The 25350-nt window shown below is 33.0% G+C and overlaps 2 protein-coding genes across 4 annotated transcripts; one reads left to right on the plus strand and one right to left on the minus strand.

Annotated features, from left to right (window-relative positions):
- Positions 1 to 1086: 1086 nt before the first annotated feature.
- Positions 1087 to 3743, plus strand: LOC136203519 (probable histone H2A variant 3). Its single transcript, XM_065994689.1, has 2 exons — positions 1087 to 1320; positions 3273 to 3743. Exons 1-2 carry the CDS (start codon positions 1213 to 1215, stop codon positions 3567 to 3569), a joined length of 405 nt encoding a protein of 134 aa, XP_065850761.1. The 5' UTR covers positions 1087 to 1212; the 3' UTR covers positions 3570 to 3743.
- A 2847-nt stretch (positions 3744 to 6590) lies between these two features.
- LOC136202689 (carbon catabolite repressor protein 4 homolog 6) lies at positions 6591 to 14900 on the minus strand. Of its 3 annotated transcripts, none has more exons than XM_065993460.1 (15): positions 14742 to 14900; positions 14242 to 14617; positions 13710 to 13876; positions 13528 to 13593; positions 12711 to 12763; positions 11709 to 11790; positions 11493 to 11539; positions 11064 to 11145; positions 10549 to 10638; positions 10422 to 10454; positions 10227 to 10348; positions 9105 to 10128; positions 8499 to 8584; positions 7671 to 7755; positions 6591 to 7221 (listed from the first exon to the last, which is right to left on the minus strand). In XM_065993460.1, exons 1-15 carry the CDS (start codon positions 14817 to 14819, stop codon positions 7138 to 7140), a joined length of 2475 nt encoding a protein of 824 aa, XP_065849532.1. In that variant the 5' UTR covers positions 14820 to 14900; the 3' UTR covers positions 6591 to 7137. The 3 variants fall into 3 exon arrangements, with proteins under 3 accessions (XP_065849532.1, XP_065849533.1, XP_065849531.1); XM_065993461.1 differs by having other exon boundaries at positions 6591 to 7210; positions 13710 to 13882; XM_065993459.1 differs by having other exon boundaries at positions 13710 to 13882.
- Positions 14901 to 25350: the final 10450 nt, after the last annotated feature.

A 25350-nucleotide genomic window follows, 5' to 3' on the forward strand; every position in this document is an offset into this window, starting at 1 on the left:
ATAAAGTATATAATTGACATTTTATAATTTTTTTTTTTTTTGCTAATTTAACCGTTTATTGATGTTTAAGTTTATTTTACACAATTGTAATTCGCTAAGTTTTATAATATGCAAATGTAATTAAAAAAAAATTATTCTTAATTGTTATCTAAGCTTAACTATATAATTTTAAATACTTTATTTTATAAAATAATATACCACAAATCTCTATTTATATTAAATACTTTATTTTGTAAAACATTATACCACGAATTTATATTTTTAGACTATGAATTTGTATTTGTAAATTGGTCAAATCATGATTTTTTTTTACTTCTTATTATCGTTTTTAAGAAACTTTGATTTATCTCTCTATTTTTTCTTCCTTTTATCATCTCCTTATCTTTTCTTCTTCAACGTGTCACCACCGTCTCCATCTTACGGTCTATTATAGCTTTATGATTAGGTTTAATTAGAGAGTGAAGGAAGGAAGTTCTCCTCCAACAATGTTTTAGATTTAATTTTATACCTTATCGAACTTCTTTTTCCGTCAAATCTACATCTATTAGCTGCACTTCTTTCATTCATTCTTCTTTCGATCTTAGTAAGAAGAGAAAAGTTTCATTTCATCCCTATATCTATAGATTTGCGTGGTTGCAAAAATAGAAAGAACTCAAATCCGAATGTCCGAAAGAGCTTAAATGAAAAAGACTGAATTAAAACGGTTTTCAATGGGATTCGACTTATGAGAAAGATATAATTTATATATTTATTCTGTTTATATCTTTTATGGGTTTTTTCTTGGTCTTTACCTTTTTTTTTTTCTTGTATTGGCTTTACCTGTATTATTTTGAGGTTTTATTTTTTCCTAATTTTCGTGGCACTTTTATAAAGAAAAAATAATTGCCTTATTAATATACACAATTAAATTATTTTGTAAATCCTTATTTTATTAGGAAATCAAGCACCTGACACGTCATCAAGATATTGGGCGCTCGGCCCAACAAATGTAAAAATGGAAAGAACCCGTAATTCCAGTATTACCCTCAGTTAACGTACTGTACTACTTTCACCAAAGTGACAGCATTAGTGTAATTTTACAATTTAGGAGGTTATCTGAAATTCCCATCCTGTAGTAGTAAATTCCTCGGACTCAGTCTAAAAATCTGTGAAAGAATCTTCAAAAATCAGAGAGATCTCTTTCTTCTTGAGGTAAAAAGAAGAAAGGAGATCATGTCAGGGAAAGGAGCAAAAGGATTGACAATTGGGAAAACCCCTGCTCAAACCAAAGATAAAGATAAGAAGAAACCTACTTCTCGCTCTTCTCGTGCTGGTCTTCAGGTTTTCCCTCAATTCTCCTCTTTTTCTCGCATTTTTTGGATTTATTCTTAGGTATTCATGTGAATTTGTTGTTTTTTGAATTGTGATTTGTTGTTTTGTGCTCTGTTTCGTTGAATTCCTAATTGAGAGAAAGTTCCTTGATTCGTTGATCCTTTATTGTAATTTGAGAGCAGCCATTTAGGAAAGTGAGATTGAAGATTCTGTTCTTTTTAGCAGTTTCTTGGGTGCTTGAATGAAAAATCAATCATTTAGGAAAGTGGCATGAGAAATTCTCTGTAGGTTCGAAGGGCATTCCTCTCTGAATTCTGGGGTATTTATGTTGTTATTGTGTTCAGGATAATTGCAGTTTGATGATGCATTTTTCAATTGGTAATAATGTCTGTTTATCTTAGATCAACGACATTATTAACAATAGGGTAAAATATACCGATGCCCCCTCAATTTTTGCGTTCACCATTGAACTTCAAAATCAACCTTCACATATACTAACATAAAAGACTATATGTCCATAGTGTAAATACGGGTTGCCCATGTGAAATACCGGTAAATCACACTCCTTGGAGGGCTATCATGTTGGTAAATTAGTGTGATTTAACTGTATTTCATGTGGTCAACCGGTATTTACATTGGTCAGTGGTTATTTGGACTTTTATGTTAGTATATGTCAAAGTTCAGAAACTTTTATGTCCGGTTTTGAAGTTCAAGGGTCATCATGTTAGTAACACCAAAGTTGAGGGGGCATGAGCGTACTTTACCCGTTAACAATAGCATACAATTCTGGAGCTATCTCTCATTGTATGCAGTCATATTGAATTAGACTCTAGCTATTAGTCAAGTTCCATGCCTGATGATTCTCTTTATCTTCGTAATCTAGTCGTGCTCTCTACTTCTGTCTCGCTCACTTTTCTGGAATGTACTCTCTGTCTGGTTTTCTTGATGTGTATATGTCCTGAACTGAAGCTGACATTTACTAGTTTCTGATCCATTCCTCCTATTTTATGTGCAGTCCTCAAAATTTCGCGACTTTAGGCTTTGTTTCTTATAATATTGTGTCATTAAGACGATTTGGAATGTGTTTACTTGACTTCTATCTTGGATTATGCATTCATATGCCTATTTGGCGGATATTACCATGGCTACCTATTGTATCAGATATGTCTCTTCGACAGTGAAATTTGAGTATATACCCGGAGCACGTGCTCCTTTAAGCATAAAAAGGGTAAAAAGAGGTATAATGAAACTAAGATTATGCCTAGATTATGCCTAAGGGAGCATGTACTCCCCGTGTATTGTAGAATTCCTGTTCGATGTGTTACTTTGGAGCCTGATAAAGTCTGGAGTTGCTGAAGTTACTACTCGTTATCCATTTCTATTATCTTCCCTTAATCATTTGCATTATCTTCTTATGGGGTTCTTGCTTGAGAATAATAAATTTGGCGTTAATCGGAAACAATGAATGCTAAACTTGCTTATTTCCTCATTGTTACCGCCTCTTGCCAATCAGCAAACAGACATGTTTTTTACTGTCAACTTTTGTTTTTGACTTTGCCCCGTGTCTTCTCGTGAACCCTTTCGTTCGATCCAATTCTTGCAGTTTCCTGTTGGGCAGATTCGATTGGAATGTGTTTTCTTGACTTCTATCTTGGATTATGCATTCATATGCCTACTTGGCGGATATTACCCTATACAATTATACTCTCTTCGACGTGTTAAGTTGCTAGTCGTGTTCATTTCTAGCATTTTCCCTTATTCATTTGCATTATCTTCTTATGGTGTTCTTGCACGAGAATAATGAACTTAGCGTTAATTGGAAACGATGAATGCTATATTTGCTTCCTCTCACCAATCAGAAAAATAGGCATGGGTTTTACTGTCAAGTTTTTTTTTTTTTTTTTTTTTTACTTTGCCCCGTGTCTTCTCATAACCCCGTTCGTTCGATCTTGTTCTTGCAGTTCCCTGTCGGGCGGATTCACCGCCTTCTGAAATCCAGGGTAACAGCACATGGAAGAGTCGGAGCAACAGCAGCTGTATATTCTGCTGCTATATTGGAGTATCTAACAGCAGAAGTATTAGAACTGGCTGGGAATGCAAGCAAGGATCTAAAAGTGAAACGTATCACGCCTCGACATTTGCAACTAGCAATACGTGGTGATGAAGAACTTGATACCCTGATCAAAGGAACGATAGCCGGAGGCGGTGTGATCCCGCACATTCACAAGTCTCTAATCAACAAATCAGCCAAGGACTAGAATTAATAGTTATTTCAAGTTGGTGTTATTAACTAACTCATTTTGGGAGCTGGATTGATGTATATTAGTGGTTTTTAATGGAAGGATGTGTGGTTTGTTCAGCATTGATCGGTTCTTATTTAATTCCTGTTTAGCATTGATCCAAAATGTTGAAAATAAAAGGATGTTTCTCAAGTTGTCTGCATATTGTTTGTGTTTTCTGCCGGGCGTAAAATATATCTATGGTCTGTGAATTACTATAGCTACTAAACTTTATTACTGCTTATACAACAACAAAGCCTTAGTCCCGAAATGAATTTTGTATAAAAATAAACTTTGTGATTTAGGTTACTTTTAAACATATATTATGTGGTTTAGATTATTTTCAAACATAATTTTTTGATTTTTTTAACAGTTACTTTTAAACATATATTATGTGGTTTAGATTATTTTCAAACATAATTTTTTGATTTTTTTTAACACCGTTAGTCAAATTTGACTGTGTTTACTAATGGAATCAACCACGAGGTAACTGTTTAAATTAAGAAAAGTCTATAAAGATAAACAAAATGATTCTTCTTTATCCATGTTATTATAATTTTTTTTTATTTTTTTTTCATTATTTTATTAGTATTTTAATGTATTTTAATTTTAATATTACATATTAATTTTTGTGTCAAAATATGAAATTTATGGTCATAAAGTTAATATACCAACAGTAGAAGAAGGTTTTAGCTTATGACTACATCGAAATTCAAATTATTAGGGAGTCTAATGGGATCTGATCATGGGCCCAGAAAATTGGCCTTAGGTCCGGTCCAAGTCTGTTAAAGTCCGTCTATTTTTTGAACGGGTTTGAAATTTATAAAAATGCGGTCCATATTGATCGGAATATTAATATTAATTAATAAATTTATATATTTATATATTAATATTTACTTTTATGTATAATTTTATTTCTTACTATTAAAAATTATACATATATATTTAAGTGGAATTACATGGATTGGACTTGTGATTTGATTTTTTGAGTCTGAGTCCACTTAAATTCACAGCGGGCTGGACTGGGCTTGGACCGAGTATTTTTAGATAAAAACCTGATGGGTCCGGTCTGAATCCGGCCTAGTTCACCACATAAACAAGTCTAAATGGGAGGTGACTTGGTGGTATTGTGTTTCACCTGGGAAATTGCTTTTCTATGTTGGTTGAAATTTGGGTACTTCTTATGGCGGGGTATTGCTTAACATGCGTAATAATTCAGATGGCGTGAGACAAAGAATATATGAAGGTTATTTTGGAGCTGGACTATCAAATTGTGTTTAACTATATGTTGGGTGATATTAGTATTCACCATACATATGCTTGAATTATATATTATTGTCATCTACAAAAGTAGGTATTGGGATCTCAAAGTTACTCATGCTCTGAAGCAAATAGTACAGCTGGTTGAATGATGAATTACATAGTTCTTTTTCCTTGGATCTTCATGAATGTGTTGCGTCTCTAATTTTTAAATTGGAAAAATTACACTAAACTAATTTTTTGGGTACTTTTATCTTGAACAAGTGCAATGTAAGTTCCGGTAACTAATGAGTGTTTAAACCTCCTCCCGACCCCTTAAATCTGTCTCTACTTCCAACTGATGTGATGTGTCATTATAACTAGTTGAAGTAGATTTTTCTTCATCTAACGTGTCAATTTATGTTTCTAACTGAGGCAAATATAAGGAATTGTATACATGTCCTCGTCAAGAGAAACCAGAACACATGTTGCAAAATGAGCCTTTGGATCAAACTTACCACCAAGATATGTGGATCAATGAGAGGAATTATGAAATCACTACATAATAGGTCCTTGATTCCGCGCCTAAAATCAAGGGAAGATGGTTTTGGCACAATACAAATTATCCTCATTATAGTGGATATCCACCATTCTGTTTAAAAGAAGCTAGGATGTATATTCGAACGGACTACCAAAACTAACTAGCATCCTATAAATAGAACGCGATGTCACATGGCTAAAGTACACATGCAAAGATTCTCTGCAATTCATACTCGTTAATTTAGTGCTCACATCTTCCAAGTTACCTTCTTCAACATCTTCCAAGTTACCCGCTTCAACATGATCATCTTCTAACGATGATCCAAACAATTGATCATCCATGAATTGCAACGATAAAAAAAAAAAAATCCTTTCCAGGAATTCCTCATCCATATTTCAGTTAATGATTACACTTTTCGATCCAAGAAAACATTAATTGGAGGCAGTTGCATATTTTGGCGGGAGTGAGACTATGCAACATTTTCAAGGAGGAAAGGTAGAGTTTCTCGCCACAAACTGCAACTTTTGGTGCCAAGTTGATGAAAGGATATAGTAGTAATTTCCTTTGATAAAAAAATTTGTTTACCCTATCAATTTCAGCTGTAAAGCAATTTAAAAAAAAATACTCATCCTCCATAACTTTAAAAAAAAACAATCTATTTTATTTCTTTGAATGCGTAAATGATTTCCAATTTCAAGAAGTCATGTGTTACGTTATTTAAAAATACATTTGTATTATAGTTCGGCCAAATTTTGAAACCTTAAGATAAGACAATACTACCCTTTACTAAACCTTGAGCATTGCCACGATGTTATACTTGTATGGATCCAACTTTCTATTCATTCGCGGAATCCACAACACCTATATAGATCCAACTTTCTATTCACTCGTAGAATCCAATTACTCGTGGGATCCAAACGGGCAGGAGAGTTTGGTATTTTGGGATGACAGTAGAAAAGCTGCCAAATTATTAGTTTATCTCTACTGATCATCATATTGGTGCTAATCTCTTATAATGAAAGCTAATTATGTCTCACATGGTTTCTGAATTAGGAACCGGTACAGGAAAAGGAAATTAATACTGATGAATGATGATACAAAATTCAAAGCAGGGAAGGGGTTATCATTTCAAATGTTTTAATTTAAACAACAATTAATGTATTATTAATCATTTTAATACTAGCATTAAATTGAAACATCAAGTCAAAACTTAAAAGATCTCAAAGAAAAAAGAAAAGTGGATCATCAAGAATTCAATATTGCAATTAGAAACACAATATATACAAAGAATTGTGCTAGAGTAATACTGACCTAAACTGTTGGGTACACCAATAAGATGCGTTGCAATAAGTTCTTAACGAGAAAACCATCACCGTTTCTTCGGTTTCACACATGGTTCTTTTGTCCAGTAATCAGCAAACACATTCGCCGGGTTTGACAGGTGAAAAATAATAAATAATAAAAAACTAATTTATTTTTTTATTTTCCATGTGGCAAGATTCTGATGACATGTCATTCACGTGACATCTCCAACGAATGTGTTCACTAGTTTCCGAATAGAAAAAGGACAATGGGTGAAACCGAAGCTAGACAGCAATGACTTTCTCCTTGAAAGTTTAAGATTTATGGCATTTTCGTTTCATTTCATTTTGATAGTTGGATGACCATTATTGATGTAATTAACCCTGACAGCCTATAACTTGTATCTCCTGGGTGAACCCAACTCGGCGCTAATCTGCAGCTGCAACTGTTGGATTACCGCAATATCTAATCCTTGTGATGTTGAACTTTGGTTGCATCTTTTGTGAATGCCAATTCAGAAGCCAATGCAATATGATCACTGCACCATTTCTGAATAATTCAACCAGTAACATATACCTCAGACCGTAGAACAGTGTATTGCATTTCAGCTGATTTCAGATGAATGGGCTTAACTATGATCAACCGCATAATATAATACCATGCCTTTACTTAGTTCGTTGGCTTAATACATGATTAGTAATTTAGTAATTACATACCTGAACTTGTCCTTTTTTTTCTATTTGGCATCCTGAACTTATATTTGGACCTATCACACATCTAAACTTGTCAAATTTGGAACTTCGACACTCTTATTTGCTGGCATGGCATGGAACTTGTTTAGGTGTGTGATACGTTCCAGTATAAGTTAAGGATGCCAAACAGCAAAAACTGACAAATTTAGGTGTGTAATTATGTATTAAGCCTAGTTATTTATGCCGAATTTCATTATTTGCACGTAATTTGAGAAAGCAAACAAATACTAGAAAGAAACTCTATACCTTTGTTGGAAATCCTGGTGTCCATTGCATAGCAAGTTTTGGTATTGGAGCAAGCACCCTGACAGTCTGGAGACCTTCAGAAGACCTGGATGTTTTGATCAAATTAAAAATGATCAAATAATTTGTAGATGGATCCAAATAAATTAATGACATTCATGGTCTTCCAACTATCAGAAATGAAATAAAAATATCATGAATCTTAAATTCTTAAATTCTTAACGAGAAAGTCATTGTCTTTTAGCTGTGGTTTAACCTATAGTCCTTTTGTTTGAAAATCAGCAAACACATTCTCCGAAGATGCCACATGGATGACGTGTCATCAAAATCTCGCCACATAGAAGTAAAAAAAAAAAAAAAAAACATTTTTCCATAAATAAATCACCATGTGGAAAATAATAAAAAATAAATATATTTTATGGCAATTTTGATGATATGTCATCGCCGGCTATGTGTTTGCTGCTGGTTACAGATAAAAGGACCACATATGAAACCAAAGTTAAACAGAGACGGCTTTCTAGTTAAAAATTTATGATTTATGATACTCATGGATGTAATTAACCCAAATAAAATAAACACGAACATCCTCCCCTACCCCCTATTTCTATTTTCTGGGCCAAGTAACAACAGTGATCTAGATGCTACATGACAGTTTCAACCTCATAGTACCACAGGACATGTTGATTATCCAGAATAACCACATTAGATGTGCTCAAGACACCATCAGACAACTTTATTAGAAGAACTTTTCCCATAAGGGAATAAGCATGAGCCTCATATGCAGCAAGTACAAATTGTATTAGAAAGTGCTGAATATTTATGATAACTTACCAAATGTAATCGACTGTGCCTAAGAAACACCTATTATAGCTGGTAACCAAGGGCTCGCCATTTGGGTCTCGAGTTCCTGAATAGTCCTGCAAAGAGAATGAATTTAATAATTTCATTCGATGTATTAAAAAAAAAAAAAAAAAAAAATCCATATGTTCAGAAGAAAAGTGGAAGGAAATGCATCTAGATATACCAATCTAGTTTATTATGCCCTTCCTGTTAGACTCACAAAATCAAAGTCATTCAAAGGAAAATGTATTTGGAGAAAGGAAACAGGACCATATTCTTTTTCTTCTTTATAACTTGCTTTTAACTGTTTCTTTCTTCTAGTCTATAATGTAAACCATTTAAAGTCAAAGTATGCATGGTTCTTAATCAATTACTTCATGATGTAGATCATTCAGGTGTCTCATTGATCTATTTGAAATAAACCTGACTGAAGAGCAGAATGACAAAGACATGCATTGCAACATGTATTCAAGTAATAGTCTCTAGTTTGACGAAGTCCTAAAATTCTGAGCTTATCAGATTGGACTTAGCTTTAATGAAAGCATGTGTGAAATAAGGATATGAAAGAAGATGAAGTAAAAAAATCAAGATATCTACCTCAACTTCTGTATATGTGCTTTTAAGCTTCAAAGGATGTTCCAAAAACATGCAGTCTGCATTACCAGTAGCAGTTGCCACTTCCATTGGAGTCCATAATGCTGGATCGTATGTAGTTCTATCCACAGTGATAGAATCAGAGTCCCGGTCATGAGAAAGATCATTGAGAACTTCATTACTAGGTGAATTCACCTCAGAGTCCATTGAATCAGAAGCAAATTCATTTTGGGAAGCAGCAAAATCTGAATGACCAATTCGACCAAAGTCGCATTGAGAGGGAAATTTTGTGTTATGCAATTCAGATAAAAATGCATCTTGATCTTCAATTACCATTTCACCTTCAAGTTGGCAGTTTATCTCCAGAGGAGATGCATCATCGAGCTTTTTCTCTCCATCACAATTAATGTTTGGAGAAATACTTGTGATCTTGGCTTGAGATTGTGCTAATAGGTCAGCATTGTCATCAATTCCAATGCTCTCTAGAGGAGAGACTTCAATAGGTTGTGCAAGATTATCAATGCTTGGGTCTTTATTTTCTGTATAATCAATAACGCCGGAATGCTCATAAAATGATCCTTGATCAGGACAAGCAGATTTTGATTGTTGCTTCTGATTGTCGTCGGGATGACTATCTTCAGTACGAGAACTGATAGTAGAAGTTGACTTACAATTTACCTCATCCATTTGACCAATAGGCAATTCACATTCATTCTGAGATACAGTTAGATCTTTATAAAAGCGATCAGTCAAAACTGAGATAGCGCCTTCCGTGCAATTGTCAATCCCATCCTGCTGAGTTGATTTTTTCTTTTCAACACATACTTCAATTTCCACTTTCCCAGACTGCAAAGCTGAGTGTGATGCATTGGATGCATCCAGCAAAGGTCTAGTTGATTGAAGCAGAGAACTGTCAATCTCATTATTTCTATCTGGGTTATTCTGCTTCTGCATATCCATCAGATAATTGTTCACCTCATTATCTGCTATAATAGGAGCTTGATTTGACTTCTTGGAAAAATTAGTCCTGAAAACTTTCAGGAGTTTTTCAGCTTTTATAATTTAAAGAATGCAAAGAAACTATAAGCGAATACCATAATTCATCATTTGCTCATATAAACCTACCCATCAGGAATGATATTGGCATTCGGATTATAATTAGGATTTGAGTTATAATGCCTTGGTGGACGTATTTCTGCAGAAGCTTGTCCTGATACCTTATCCCGATCAATTCCAGACAATTCTAACTGCAGTAAATTAACAATATTAACTGCACTTGATACCTAAATAAACAAACAAATACAGAAGAAAAAGATTTACCTTCTGTTCTGAGATGAAGTTGTATAATGGACTCTGATGCATAAACATGAACGTCAATATATATTTCATATATGACAAATAGAGCAGCTATATACCATTCAAACAGTACTAAATTAGAAGAAATAACCTTTGGAGTACAGTTAAAATCACCACAGAGAACAACTGGTGCATTCCACAATTTTGAAACAGCATATGCCTTATCTAAGAGCGTCCTAACCTGCTTGAAACAGGGAAGTAGGTTAAAGCTACGTCCACACAAACTAACAACATGCAAATACAAGTTAGTACAGCCTTGGAAAACTCCAACATGAATTCATCAGTATGATGATCAATTCTCTCCTTTTGCCTTACAATATTCTATCAGTCAAATATACAATTGATGCTTCGGGTGAAGAGATATTTCTCGATCTTGTGATATTTCTGACATAAAATGTATGTTCATGCATGCCAATACTTCAAACAAAACAAAACTCTATCATGTACAACATGTTCACACTATTGAAAATTAGCTGCATTTTTCAGGTAGGGCAATAGAGAAGAAAATGCAATCAACACACCAAGGACTTGAAAGAAAATACAATTGATGATGTATTATTCAATGGAGGGCACTCCAAAACAGACTACCACACTGATGGGAAGTACCTGACCAAGCTTAATTTCTCCTCTCTTAGGATTGAACAGCACATGAATGTTACATACAACAACTTTACCAGAACTTCCAGAACTGCAAATGCAAAGGCCTGGCTTAAAAATTGTGAAAGTCGACATAAAATCTAAGGTTGCAAGATGCAAGATATTTGTGAAGAAAATTAATTAAATATTTATCACCAAGACCAAGAGGGCGAGCCTTGGCGCAACGGTTTCGAGTCTTAGGAGCGGCCTCTTGCTAAATAAATTGGCAGGGGAAGGCTTGCCCCCAGTACACCCTTGTGGTGGGACCCCTCCCCGGACCCTCGCTCAGCGGGGACGCGTAATGCGACAGGGCCACCCTTTTTTTTTTTTTATCACCAAGACCAGACTAATAAAACTGCATTTAAAGAAATAAATAACTAAAAATATCTAAAATGGTACCTTGTAGGAAGATCCAATGTGTCAGCAGCGCTATTTTTATTAGTTAACTGCAGATAAATGGACAAATAATTGACATCAGACTAGATAAACCAATTTATTGAGGAGAAAATATGTTCAAAATATTAACTCAAGTAGAAGACCATTGAATTTGAAAGTAAACCTATCTAATGTTTGATAAAATTATAAATAAGTCATAAGAATATGATGCCTATGTACCTCTAACACGCATATCTGAGCAACATTATCCCGAAGTCCAAGCTTATTGAATTCTACATATTCTTCATAAAGCAACTTGAATCTGAAATTTAAGTAATAAATTGAAATTTTCAGATCACATTAATATCTTACTACAATGAGATAAATAATCAATAATTGTGATTTAAAAACTTCACAAGGAGAATATGATACTGGAAGACATCGAGAGAAATACTATGAGGTTTATATCTATGGAATAGTCACTTCAAAGTAATTCTCCCTAGTTAACATGCATTCAGTATATGTTTTATATATTTCACAAATATATGGATTGCACTAAACAAGATAGGAAAGAATTAGGATGTGCTGCATGAGAGAGAAGGAATTCAAAATGTGGATATTCTGCCTCAGTCCAGGTCAGCACCAAAGGAATTTATCATAGGAGAAACAAGGTGAAGGGCAAAGAAGGGAATTAAAATGCTTTCTGTTATTCCAGTGGGGCAGTTTGTTATTCCTAGGGGTAGAGGTTAGTTATGCCTAGTGACAGCTGGGTCTCTAGATCTATATTAATGGTTTCTTTTATTGTTTGGGTATCTATCTATTTTGTTGTTTTCTGCTGGTTATCAGGGTTCTATCTTGAATAGAAACGGGGTGTTTTCCTGAGGCATTGAAGTTCATTCAATCAGTTTTCCTATCCAATATAATATCATTACTTCTCAATATTCCATTTCTTTGTTTCTTAGCTTTTCCTGTGACAGGTACGGATATTATGAGAAGGAATTTTGTGGAGTTGTCACAGCATCATAAGCAATAAGTTAAGCTAACTATTAGGCAACAACAGGATGAAAGGCAAAATCACATATTGAAGAATAGATTAGTGCAAGGCATACGATAAATAGGGCAGACAAATGCTAGTTTGAAAAACTAAATATTGGCATTCTTATAGAATAAATGCAACTACAGGTCCTCAAAAAGCACCATCCCATATCAAGGTATGTAAAAGACTAGAGGTATCCTGCTTACCTTGACGTTCTCCAAAAGATTGCACAACCATCAACTGCATTGCCAGTTCGCATCTATACAAATACAAACATTGTCAAAATCTCCATATCCCCTGAAAAGAGGAATAGATGAGCTTTTATATCATTTCCTTTTTCTTCTTCTAGATAATTAGATTAGAGTTCTATGATGGTACGGTCAAGTTCTAGTTCAGCTTCCCAAGCTATTAAAACATTATTGCACATGAATTATACATATTTAAACTAAAATTTAATTACATAAACTTAAGTGGTACCCATATTCATCCACATACATGAAATGCACCAAATTGAAACTGTGATGTTGGGAGCATTGTTGTTATGAAGACGCAGGAATGACACAATATCACATGTGTAGGTTTATAATTGTAATAATGTAAGCATGGTATGGGTCTTGTAGGTATGGGGTCTTCTAGGTAGTATCCTTAATGTGTATACATGTGTATTCTCCTTGAATGAAATATATTCATATAGTTTTAGTCTATACGGGATACCATGTGTTTCCAGTGTATTCACATGGTTTGTAACAATAGTCAAAATTAAGATCTATATAGAATCATCACTTTGAAGATGATAATCAAATTGAAGTTTTGACAGAGCATGGGAGTTTCACTACCTTTACCTTTTTAGTTCCTCAACTATGTTAGATCCATGTCTTTTATTGGCTTATTTCCTAAATTGTCATTAGAATGAGACAGAACATGAAGCTTAACACGGGCTAGATGAACTAAATTCAGATTAGAGAAAAAGGAGAATGACCAGGTCAGTTAAATTGAAGAAAATGATATCCCTTCAAAACAGACCTTCCATATGCCATTGTAACCCCGGACCTTCAACTCTTCTGCCAAATCCTGAAATCTATCAACCTCCTGAAAAAAATCATATGCTGAAATCTCCCATTTAACAACTAATGGGCACAATCATGATACAGTACAAGATTTTACTTCGGTTTGATATATACTAAAACAAAGAGAAGAAGAATAACCTGAAAGCACATTATATCAGCTGACCAGCAATTTAGCTCACAAAGAAGGTTTCTTTTTCTCCATTCCCAATCCATCATATAGCGAGGTATGTGAAAGTAAAGTTTGCTTCTATGGTTAAGCGCAAGATAGTCAGCCAGTATGTTGTATGAAAGGATAATGAATTTCTCTGCAACTCATGCAAACAAAAAGAAACTAGGAATCAATCATAAGGAAATCCCTTTTTTCCAGTCCAGCTGACCTTCATAATTAGCTTCATAAATAAGTGATGCACGTTCATCAATAGGGATGTGAATTAAAGTTATTGTGTTACAATATCAGCTATTATCTATATATTCCACACCATTATATATGCTCTAAATGCAATAAAAAATGAAAATCGTGTCAAAACAGTCCCTAAATCATGTTATCTTGTCCAAAATTGACAGCCCTACACAAAAGTTCCTTCCTCACAAACATCAACCTGCAGAAGTTCCTTATAAATAACCATTCCAATTAAGTAACATACTTTAATATAACAATAAGCAAATTTACCGGAATGGGGAGGTGGCCCTGTTTTTGCATACTCCCATTCCCGATAATCCAATGGCTTACGAAGACGCGGTCGAAACTGCTGAGGCTGCCGGAAAGCTTGACTATTCTGATCAAACTGAGGAGATCGACGAAATTGACTGTTCTGATTCTGAACGAAAGGCGGAGGAGGTTGCCGAAACTGTTGATTTGGATTATAACGTGGAGGTCGGAGAAGCTGCTGTGGATCGACACCGCCATTTCCTGCTTCACGGATAACTGAATTGGAGTCATGGACTGATTGGAAATGTGAGTTTCTTGTCACGAATTGCTGGCCTCTTCCTTGATTGTATGGACGGTCGGAGAAGCCTCTTCCCCATTGTTTTCTACCACCACGATACTGCACCAGAAGCCACCAAACTTACTACACAAACACTAGCTTAAACGAAACTTGGACGCATAAACTCACTATCTCATTGAACATAATATATAATTAAATGAAGAGAGATAGATAGATAGCATACAGAAGAACGCGAAGACATGGCAGCAGTTTTTGTGGCCGCAGAGGCGAGGAATTGAAGAGGAGTAGCAGAACGCTTCATCTACGGCTACGGTGAATTAGAATTGGTGAGGGCGGCGGTGAGGAGCTCTGTAAGAAGCTCGGCGTTGGTAAACGAACTGTCGTTTCGTATTTTCCTGAAAATACTAGTTTTTGTCTCGTTCACGTCGTTTGGAAATACGACAGCTTTTAATTTAATTTTTTTTTTAATTTTTTTTTTTTTTTATGAAAATGGTTTTTTTTTTTTAAAGAAAGGAAATACGACGGTTCAGTTTTAATCTTCCATTAAAATATAATTATACAATTTGCATTAAATATGTCTAATTATTTAATTTTTTTAATAATCTATATCTATATATATAATATAAAACAGTAACGATAGAGCTGAGGTATCACTTCCTCATTTTTTACTGATAAAAAATATAATATATTAACTTTAATTATATTATTATATTTATTTATAAAAAGATTATTTTATCCGTACTATATCTTAGAGTTCTACAAAATTTAAATAAATCCCCAAAATCTCTTTAATTCTCTGCATATCTATATATAAAAGTTCTACATAATTTAAATTAATCCCTAAAATCTCTCTAATTCTCTGTACATCTATATCTATATATAATATAAAACAGTAACGATGGAGCTGAGGTGTCACTTCCTCCTTTTTTACTGATAAAAAATATAATATATTAACTTTAGTTATATTATTATATTTATTTATAAAAAGATTATTTTATCCGTATAGAATTTAAATTAATCCCTAAGTTGAGGTGTCACTTCTTCCTTTTTTACTGATAAAAAATATAATATATTAACTTTAGTTATATTATTATATTTATTTATAGAAAGATTATTTTATCCGTACTATATCTAAGAGTTCTACAGAATTTAAATTAATTCCTAAAATCTCTCTAATTCTCTGCATATCTATCTATATTATATAATATAAAACAGTAACGATAGAGCTGAGGTGTCACTTCCTTCTTTTTTACTGATAAAAAATATAATATAATATATAATATATTAACTTTAGTTATATTATATTTATTTATAAAAATATTATTTTATCCGTACTATATCTAAGAGTTCTACAGAATTTAAATTAATTCCTAAAATCTCTCTAATTCTCTGCATATCTATCTATATTATATAATATAAAACAGTAACGATAGAGCTGAGGTGTCACTTCCTCATTTTTTACTGATAAAAAATATAATATAAAATATAATATATTAACTTTAGTTATATTATTATATTTATTTATAAAAAGATTATTTTATCCGTACTATATCTAAGAGTTCTACAGAATTTAAATTAATCCCTAAAATCTCTCTAATTCTCTGCATATCTATATCTAAAAGTTCTACATAATTTAAATTAATCCCTAAAATCTCTCTAATTCTCTACATATCTATCTATATATTATATAATATAAAACAGTAACGACGGAGCTGAGGTGTCACTTCCTCCTTTTTTACTGATAAAAAATATAATATAAAATATAATATATTAACTTTAGTTATATTATTATATTTATTTATATAAAAAGATTATTTTATCCGTACTATATCTTAGAATTGTACAAAATTTAAATAAATCCCTAAAATCTCTCTAATTCTCTACATATCTATATATATAATATAAAACAGTAACGATGGAGCTGAGTTTTCACTTCCTCATTTTTTACTGATAAAAAATATAATATATTAACTTTAGTTATATTATTATATTTATTTATAAAAAGATTATTTTATCCGTACTATATCTAAGAGTTCTATAGAATTTAAATTAATCCCTAAAATCTCTCTAATTCTCTGCATATCTATATCTAAAAGTTCTACATAATTTAAATTAATCCCTAAAATCTCTCTAATTCTCTACATATCTATAAATAATATAAAAAGTAACGATGGAGCTGAGGTGTCACTTCATTATTTTTTACTGATAAAAAATATAATATAATATATAATATATTAATTTTAATTATGATATTATATTTATCTATAAAAAGATTATTTTAATTAAATGTGAAAATAAAATAATAATATTTAATTTATATAGCACCTTTATATCATTAATATTAATTATTAAATTATATTATTGTTAATATTTATATATTAAGATGAATCCGTGCATCGCACGGGTCAAAAACTAGTTGACTTTTAAAATATAAACCAGTCATAATAATGAATAAAATATATTTATAATTTTTTTAAGAAAAAGTTTAGGTAAGTGCATGACCGTCTTTGGGTATGGTCAAGAGGATACACCTGCGGTCCAACGGGGCCGATTATGGTATTTTAAGGTCTAAGGGCGAAGTAGCAGTTAAGGGCCCTAATAAACAAATATAAAAAGTAAAGTAAAAAATCAATTATATATATAAAAATTTATTTAAAACTGACACATTTTTATTATTAATTTTTTAGAGTTCAGAATCCCCATTAATGATTGAATTGCAGAACGAAAAACAAATTATAGAAATTAAGAACGAAAAGTTTATAAAGATATTGATTAAGAATCCTTCTTTTGGTTTTGGAATACTAATAGAGGAGGGCCAAAATTAACATTAAAAGAACAATACATGAAATAAAATACAATACGAAAATAATCATAGGTCTCAACAAATTGCAACCCGCATCTAGAGCACAAGGGAGGAAGGGGTTCAAAAATAGCTATTTTTTAAATACAAAAACTAAAATCTCAACATATACAACAAACAATAATTATAATCTCTAGACCTAACTAATCACAACACACAAATCTATTTTTTATAATAGTTTTATGCATGTTGATTCAGATGATATTTTTTCAAAAATGTAAGGCTTTGATTGGATGGAGGGTTTTGAAGGGTAATTAAAGGGAGGGTAGAGAATGGTAGGGAAGGAGAAGGAGGGGAGAGAGGGTATTACCCTTATCCTTGTTTGGGAGAGAGGTAGGGGTTCATAAAATTTTAAACCCTTACCTTGTTTAGAATGAAGGGTTTATAAATGGATGGATTATTATAAAATGACTAAAATATCCCTTTTAATTTTATATATACTTGTATCTTATTTTATTAAATTTTGACTTATTAAAAAACACATTTCACAAAATTTATTTTAACAATTTGACATTATTATGTAGATAAGATTTATATAATCATATTTTGAAATAAATAATGGATAAAAAAATTACAATTGACGTGATCCACATTGACTTGATACATGATAAGAAACACATTTCACAAAATTTATTTTAACAATTTGATATTATTATGTAGATAAAATTTATATAATCATATTTTGAAATAAGTAATGGATAAAAAATTACAAATGATAAATAATTAATAACAAAAATAGCTAAATAATATAGCTAATGTCTATAATATAGCTAAATAATCGATTGATTACACGTCTAATAAAACTTGATCCAAAATGACGTGATCCACTTCAACAAAACATCCAAATTGACTTGATACATAATAAGAACCTGCAACCAATGTTTGTAATACGTCTAACAATTAATATCTGTAATATAGCTAAATAATCGATTGATTACACGTCTAATATAACTTGATCCAAAATGACGTGATCCACATCAACAAAACGTCCAAATTGACTTGATAAGAACCTGCAACAAAATAAAATAGAATTAGTTAAAAATTTTGGATTACTGAAATAGAAAAAAGAAATATTTGCAACCAACCTTTTTCAAGGTTTAGTAATCCACAACAATAACATGTTCTTTCGATGCTCCGCAGGCATAGTATCCAAGGTTTCAAACTTCTCTGGATTTTCAAGAAGATAATTGCATGCAATATAATAGTGATCTTTCTCCATTCCAATATCCTCTACATATTTCCACATGTTGAAATCCTTGTTTAGTGGCCTAGGTTTAAAAATATACACCAAACCCTTACTTGCTTCAGATATAGCAGTAGCTACTTTATCCATCGAATTAGTCATAGCAGATATTTTATCAACTTCAGTTCTTTTCCTTTTTTTGGCCCTAGATGAAGTTGGATTATCAAATACATCTTCATCTCTCACTCCTTTATTAGGAGTAACGTGTTCTTCAAACACATTTTCATGTGAACCTACATTTACACTATCACCCATCTGATCCATAGTATTATCTAGTGACATCTCATTCTGAGAAATCATGAAGTCAATGCCATCAATGGTAGTTGTTGAATTTGCATCTCTCACCCTTTTTCGCCTAATATCTGCTGCACATTCAGCATTCTCCCCAGAAGCTCTATCTTGTCCATAAAGACTAACCAACTTCAAATCATTCCTAACACGTTTGTTCTTCCATTCAATAGCATCTGGATGAGCCTACAATGAAAAAGAAAAAAAAAGTGAAATAAACTCGTAAAAATAAATGTAAAACAGTTTGCTGCAATGATGTAATATTTCACCTCGTACTCGTTCACATTCAAGCTTAATTTCACATGTTCTATGAACCATATTGTTCCTAAGTAGACGTCTACGTCTCATATACCAACAAACAGCAACACAAACAACATGAGCTCCCGCTAACTTATATAAATGATGCATTAATATGACAAGTTTAACTTTGTCATCCATCCTAATAAAAAATAAATCACTATTTCAGCACAAGTACAAAATAATCAAAATATAAACTAACCAATCTCATGTTCATAAAAATGCATAAAGCATAAACCAAATACCAATCTCCCCAATTTTGAATCTATAATTAAGATAACTATTAGTCTTAATCAGACCTTTTTATGAAAAGGATTAGTTAGGAGATAATTGACTATTTACACACACCATCGATGCTTCCAACATGGATTACTGAAGAAGAGTTACAAGTCTACGCTGATAAGTTTCAAGAAACTGGTTTCACGGCTCCACTCAACTACTACCGTGCTATGGACCTGTAATTACTCGTCAGCTCTTTTTAATTTCATTTTAGCTGAATACATCAAGTTTAGAATGTTAACGAGACATTTCTAAAATTCAAAGGACCAATCTGTATTTTAGATCAATACTGAGGAGCGTATGATATATTCAGCCTTTCATTTTTTAATTACCTTATACTAATGATATATATTGCAAAATTGTCATAGGAATTAGGAGCTTAGTGGAGCATGGCAATGATCAAAGATTACAGTTCCTACAAAATTGATAATCGGCGACAAAGACATTGGGTTTGAGACATATGGCGTAAAGGAATATGTAAAGGAGAGAGTTTCAAGAAGATTGTTCCAAATCTTGAAGTTGTCATCTTTATATCCATCAAAAATTGGTTAGCATTTTATCCAGCAGGCAAGTTTCCCAAATCCTTTTCATAAAGTGGTCTGATTAAGACTGATGAATGCATACAGCTCTTTTACCCAGCAAAAATTCATGCATACAGCTCTTTTACCCAGCAAAAATTCATCAATGAGAACACAAGATATCAGAAGGATGAAGAACTTACCTGGAAAAATTGAAGAAGAAACGCGCAGAGAACTGAGAATAGAAACACACGAGCAAAGAGAAAACGATGTAGAAATTAACCTAGGCTGAATGGAATTAATTAGATTGTTTGAGGTTATTTTTGTCCAAAAAATAGTGTACCCTTCTAAACCCACCGATTTGGTAGGTTGAAAATCCTATCAAAACTCATCCATTTTAAACCCTTCAAATCCCTTCGTCAACCCTTCAAAACCCTTACCCTCATATTTTTTAATCACCCAAACAAGGGTTTCTACAAACCCTTCCCTACCCTCCCTTTAATTACCCTTCAAAACCCTCCATCCAATCAAAGCCTAAGTATTGCAAATGACTCTACTAAATGTGTTGATACCAGCACTTCTTGAGTTTGTCAAACTATCAGATTGTTGTCCAAATGTTTCAATTGCTTTTCAAATCCTCCTAATTATGTCAACTATTGTATTTGCTGAAAGAATTATTTCAAAGTTAAAATTATTTAAAAATTATTTAAGATCATTAACGCAAGTCCGTCCCTAAGCCTAGGTAGGAAGGGCGCCTGCCCAGAGCCCAGAAATTAGGGAAGGCCCAAATATAGTAGTAGATTTTTAATCTAATACTTGATTAAAAAAATAATAAGATATTGATTATTAAGCCATAAATGTGTGTAAAATATTAATTTCCAATTTGAGTCTTTTCAAATTCTCAAACTCTTATTTTCTTCAATTATCCATCAATCCCAACGATTAAACGATGATATTTTCGTTAATTTTCATCTTAAATTCATCAACTATATAATCAATTTTATTCTCCCATCATCACCGTAACGGTGAAACTTGTCATTGCCAATAGACTTTTTTTTGTCTTTGAGAAATTCATAAAATTCTAATTCACTTTGGTCTTCATATGCGATTTGAGATAACCTATCAAAATCTTCAAATTTCAAGAACTTACGTGCTATAAAGCCCACAAAAAGAAATGATTTTAGGATTTAGTTTTTCAATATTTTGTTTATCATGCTTTTCTTTTCTTCATGCATACGATCGAAATTTAATTATCAATTTTCCAAGACTGGTCTTCATTGAAATGTTAAAATTATTGAAAAGTTATTTGAAATTGTCGATCTAGGTTAAATGCTCTAGCCATTTTTTGTATTGAAAGAAGTGTTTTAGAACAAACAAATTTACACAATATTATTAGTGATTTTACATCTAAAAATACTCATAAACATTGTTTTGTATGAGAAATTGGATAATTAAAGTGATATAAAATATTTTTCTTTCATATGAAATGTTTTTTAAGATCGTTTGTTAAGTGTAGTAAAATAAGTATCATTTTGAAGAATTTTTTTTCACGCAATTGAATTTCACACTTTATTTATTAGGACCCTCATTTAGTATTTTGCCCCTAAGCCCCTGAAATTTTAGGATCGGCCTTGCATTAATGTCACAAGAAAGGTTGAATATTTTAGCCATTTTATGTATTGAGATAAAAAAAAATATTAGAGCATATTGATGTAGACACTGTTATTAGTGATTCTGCATCTAGAAATACTCGTAAATAATGTTTTGTATGAGCAATTGGATACTCAAAGCAAAATAAAATATTTTTTATATAATTAAATGTCTTTATTAGATTCATTGTTGAGTGTAATAAAAAAAATTGTCATTTTTTTTATATAATTGATTTTTTTTTTTGTTTTATTTTTTACTTGTACTTATTTATTAGGGTTCTCATTTACTACTTCACCCTAAGGCCTCCAAATTCTCAATATCGGCCATGAGTTAAGGTAGGTTTACCCACTCCCAATATCAGAGCAAACCAGACTTCGATGAGGATTTAAAATGAAATTTACATAATACATATAAATAATGGTTAAACAGTTTAACCATTTAAACCTCAAATATGACAAACAGATATTCAACTATTTATTCCTCGAAGCAACTCTCATTGCCCGCATTTATAGTTTATTAACTTTAGAAAAATAAAAACTATAGAAATATTGGTTTAAAAAACTATAGAGATATTAATACTTGCTCCATCTCATTGTATAAATCGTTATAAGGTATTTTATCAAATTAAAAAAAATATAGAATCAAATTAATTAATTTACATTAGTTAACTTAAAAAAATATATATATGTCATCTTTTTTTTTTTGAATGAAAGCATCAATTGAATTAATCAAAGAACATCCAATGCCAATAGGCTTACAATCGAATGGGGGATAATATCAGTTACAATCAAGTTAGAAGAGACTAAGCCTAACCTTGCCATTTCATCTGCCACCTGATTAGCTGAGCGCCGAGCAAAGTGGAAAGAACACTCTGGTATCGTCTCTGCGATTGCTCGACAATCGGCAATAATTAGCCCAAGGCTCGAAAAGTTCTCTTCATCCTCTTGACATAACGTTTGGATTACAATCTGTGCATCTCCCTCAATACAAACTTCAGTGACTCCTCTCTCCTTTAACCAACTGAGTGCCTCTCGACATGACATAGCTTCAGCCAATACCGGAGATAGCCGACCTTGGTACTGTTGGCAGCGACCCGCCATAAAAGCGCCAGTAGCATCCCGCAAGACAGCTCCAAGACCCACGAACTCCAAATCATTTCTTACTGCAGCGTCAAAGTTTAACTTGAGACCCGAGATAGGCGGATTCCAGCGTTCTGCTTGAGACGAGACAACAATCCTTTGAGGTGGTTGATCTATCTGATTCGCTACCTTCCAGGAATCTAAAAATTCCTCCGCGCGCAGAGCCATCTGATCCGGGGTCAGTGCTCTCTGGTTCCAGACCCATTGATTTCGACCAAACCACATGTACCATAGCAATGTCGCCCACGAACCTGCCTGTTCTGCGGAGCTATTTGACAAAACCGAAACCCACCAATCTGAGAATTCTGCTCCCTGTTCATGTCGAAATTCCATTGTTGAAGCCGCTTGCCGCACACGTACCATCATCGGACAGTGGATAAACAAATGGGATAGAGATTCCTCGTGTACACGACAAAAGGGACATCGCTTATCAATATCAACACGGCAGTTGAAGAGAGTTACCTTTGTTGGGATAATGTTCCAAGCTGCTCGCCATAGAAAATTTTTGATCTTCGGGGGACAAGACATTTGCCAAATCTTACTCCAAGGAGCATTTCGCACCTCCTCTGAAGGGGAAGGGAATTTCTCCATTAATGCGTAGTAAGCTGATTTTACCGTGTAAATACCTTTCTTGTCTCTCCGCCAACATAACTGATCCACTTCCACTCTAGATGAAATAGGAATCTGTAAAATAGCACGCCTATCATCAGGAGAAAAAATGTCAGTCAGTAACTCGGTATCCCATTGTCCATCATGAATCAATCTATCCACAGTCCAGCACATTCTGTCCTCTGTCATCCCTGAAACCGGAACTCCACCCGTCGACTCCAGCCACCTATCACCCCAAACATAGGTCTGTTGCCCATTCCCAATTCGAGTTCTCACCTCTTCTTTCAATAGCTCCTGCGTCTTAAATATGCTGGCCCAAATAGTGCTCGGATTTGGTCTCAGTACCGCGTTTCTGAATTCTGTCTGAGGAAAATATCTAGCTTTAAAAAGTCATAGAATGCTAAAAAGCATGGTGCATTCTATGGTTACTTTGTTTTTGACAAAGTAACCTTTACTTTGTGTTTTTCACCATTGGATGATGGGGTGTAAAATTCATCTAATGGTGAAAACACACAAAGTAAAACTTACTTTGTTAAAAACAAAGTAAGCATAGCCTAACCCTAAAAGGCACATGGATATACTAAAAACAAGGACAAAAATTCAGTGTTTGGACTAAAAAATTAAACTAGAAATATTTGGAAAAATACAACTTATGTTTAAAAAAATCCACTTTTTTTTTTAATCGACTTATGAAATAAATTGAATATTATAGTTCATAAATTTCACTTTTTAAAATAAATATTTTTTTAACTTACACTATTATAATATTAAATTTTAAACAACAAATTCGTTAAAAAAATAACAAAATGATAATTTCAGTGAATTTTACTATATTATTGACTATTTTCTTATTCCTATCATAAAAAATATTATTAAATTTATTATTTATCTTTAATTTTTTTGAATAGATTTATCTTTAATTTTTTTTAAGAACATTTATCTTTAATTTTTATTTAATTTTGCAATTCAATATTACATAAATATAAGTTGAAGTATTTTTGTGTAAAAAAAACAAGCAACATATTAGTTTTGTTATGAAATAATTAAGTAAATAATTAAATGTCCATCATATTAAATGAATGTGGAGGGCCCTTGAGATTCATTTCGACTGCACTTTACCTCGTCATTCACCCACTTCTTCAGCACTCTTCGTAGCATTCATTTTGGCTCACAGGTGTCGATGATCTAGCGTGTTGCCGCTGTCTCTTGCATCTGGTTAATCTGGCATTGCAGGAATGAAGCAACCTTTAAGGAGGTTTCTCCTTCTATTTAACACTCGAAGATCACCCTTTTTCGAATGATTCGAGAATCATTTGCTTCTTCTAAAGGGTTTTGCTCTTCAAGGAGGGATGCTGATATCTTATCCCATCTTCTGGCTTCTCCAAGGCCGCCTCCGGCTCCCAATATTATTCCGGTCCATTGGCTTAAACCTCCTCCGAGTTGGGTTAAAGTCAATGTGGACGGCTCTGCTTTTGGTACTCCCGGCAAGGCGGGAGCGGGAGGTATCTTTCGTAACTATCGCGACTTTTCCAAAGGTTGTTTTGCTTTTTCTACCCCTCCTTCTTTTGCTTATATGGCTGAATTGAGAGCTGCTATTTTCGCAATTGAACTTGCTTGGGAGAAAAATTGGCATCATCTTTGGGTTGAGTCAGACTCCATGTACGTAGTTAATCTGCTTCGACTTCGTTCCAGGGATGTTCCTTGGAGTATTCCACAAGAGTGGTTGCACTGTCTCAGCATTTGCTCTAGGATGAACATTATTTTTACACACATCTTTAGGGAAGGGAATCGCGTTGCTGATGCTTTGGCAAAATTTGGAGTCTCTTCCTCTGTGATCAATTGGTGGCCTTCAGCTCCTGCTTTTTGTCACAGGTTTATCAATGATGACATCTGTAATATTTTTCATTTGCGTTTGTCTTGATCTTTCCTAAACTTTTCTTCTTCCACCT

The sequence above is a fragment of the Euphorbia lathyris genome, chromosome 8, assembly GCF_963576675.1.
Source record: "Euphorbia lathyris chromosome 8, ddEupLath1.1, whole genome shotgun sequence".
NCBI lineage: Eukaryota > Viridiplantae > Streptophyta > Magnoliopsida > Malpighiales > Euphorbiaceae > Euphorbia > Euphorbia lathyris.

Bases quoted from the DNA above. Each gene is read 5' to 3' on its own strand.
- LOC136203519 (XM_065994689.1), top strand. From the start codon at position 1,213: ATGTCAGGGAAAGGAGCAAAAGGATTGACAATTGGGAAAACCCCTGCT. The intron at 1,321-3,272 runs GTTTTCCCTCAA...TTGTTCTTGCAG, and splicing joins CTTCTCGTGCTGGTCTTCAG to TTCCCTGTCGGGCGGATTCA.
- LOC136202689 (XM_065993459.1), bottom strand. From the start codon at position 14,819: ATGAAGCGTTCTGCTACTCCTCTTCAATTCCTCGCCTCTGCGGCCACA. The intron at 10,639-11,063 runs GTACTTCCCATC...TGTTTCAAGCAG, and splicing joins GAGAAATTAAGCTTGGTCAG to GTTAGGACGCTCTTAGATAA. The intron at 8,585-9,104 runs GTAGATATCTTG...TTCTCTTTGCAG, and splicing joins GCACATATACAGAAGTTGAG to GACTATTCAGGAACTCGAGA.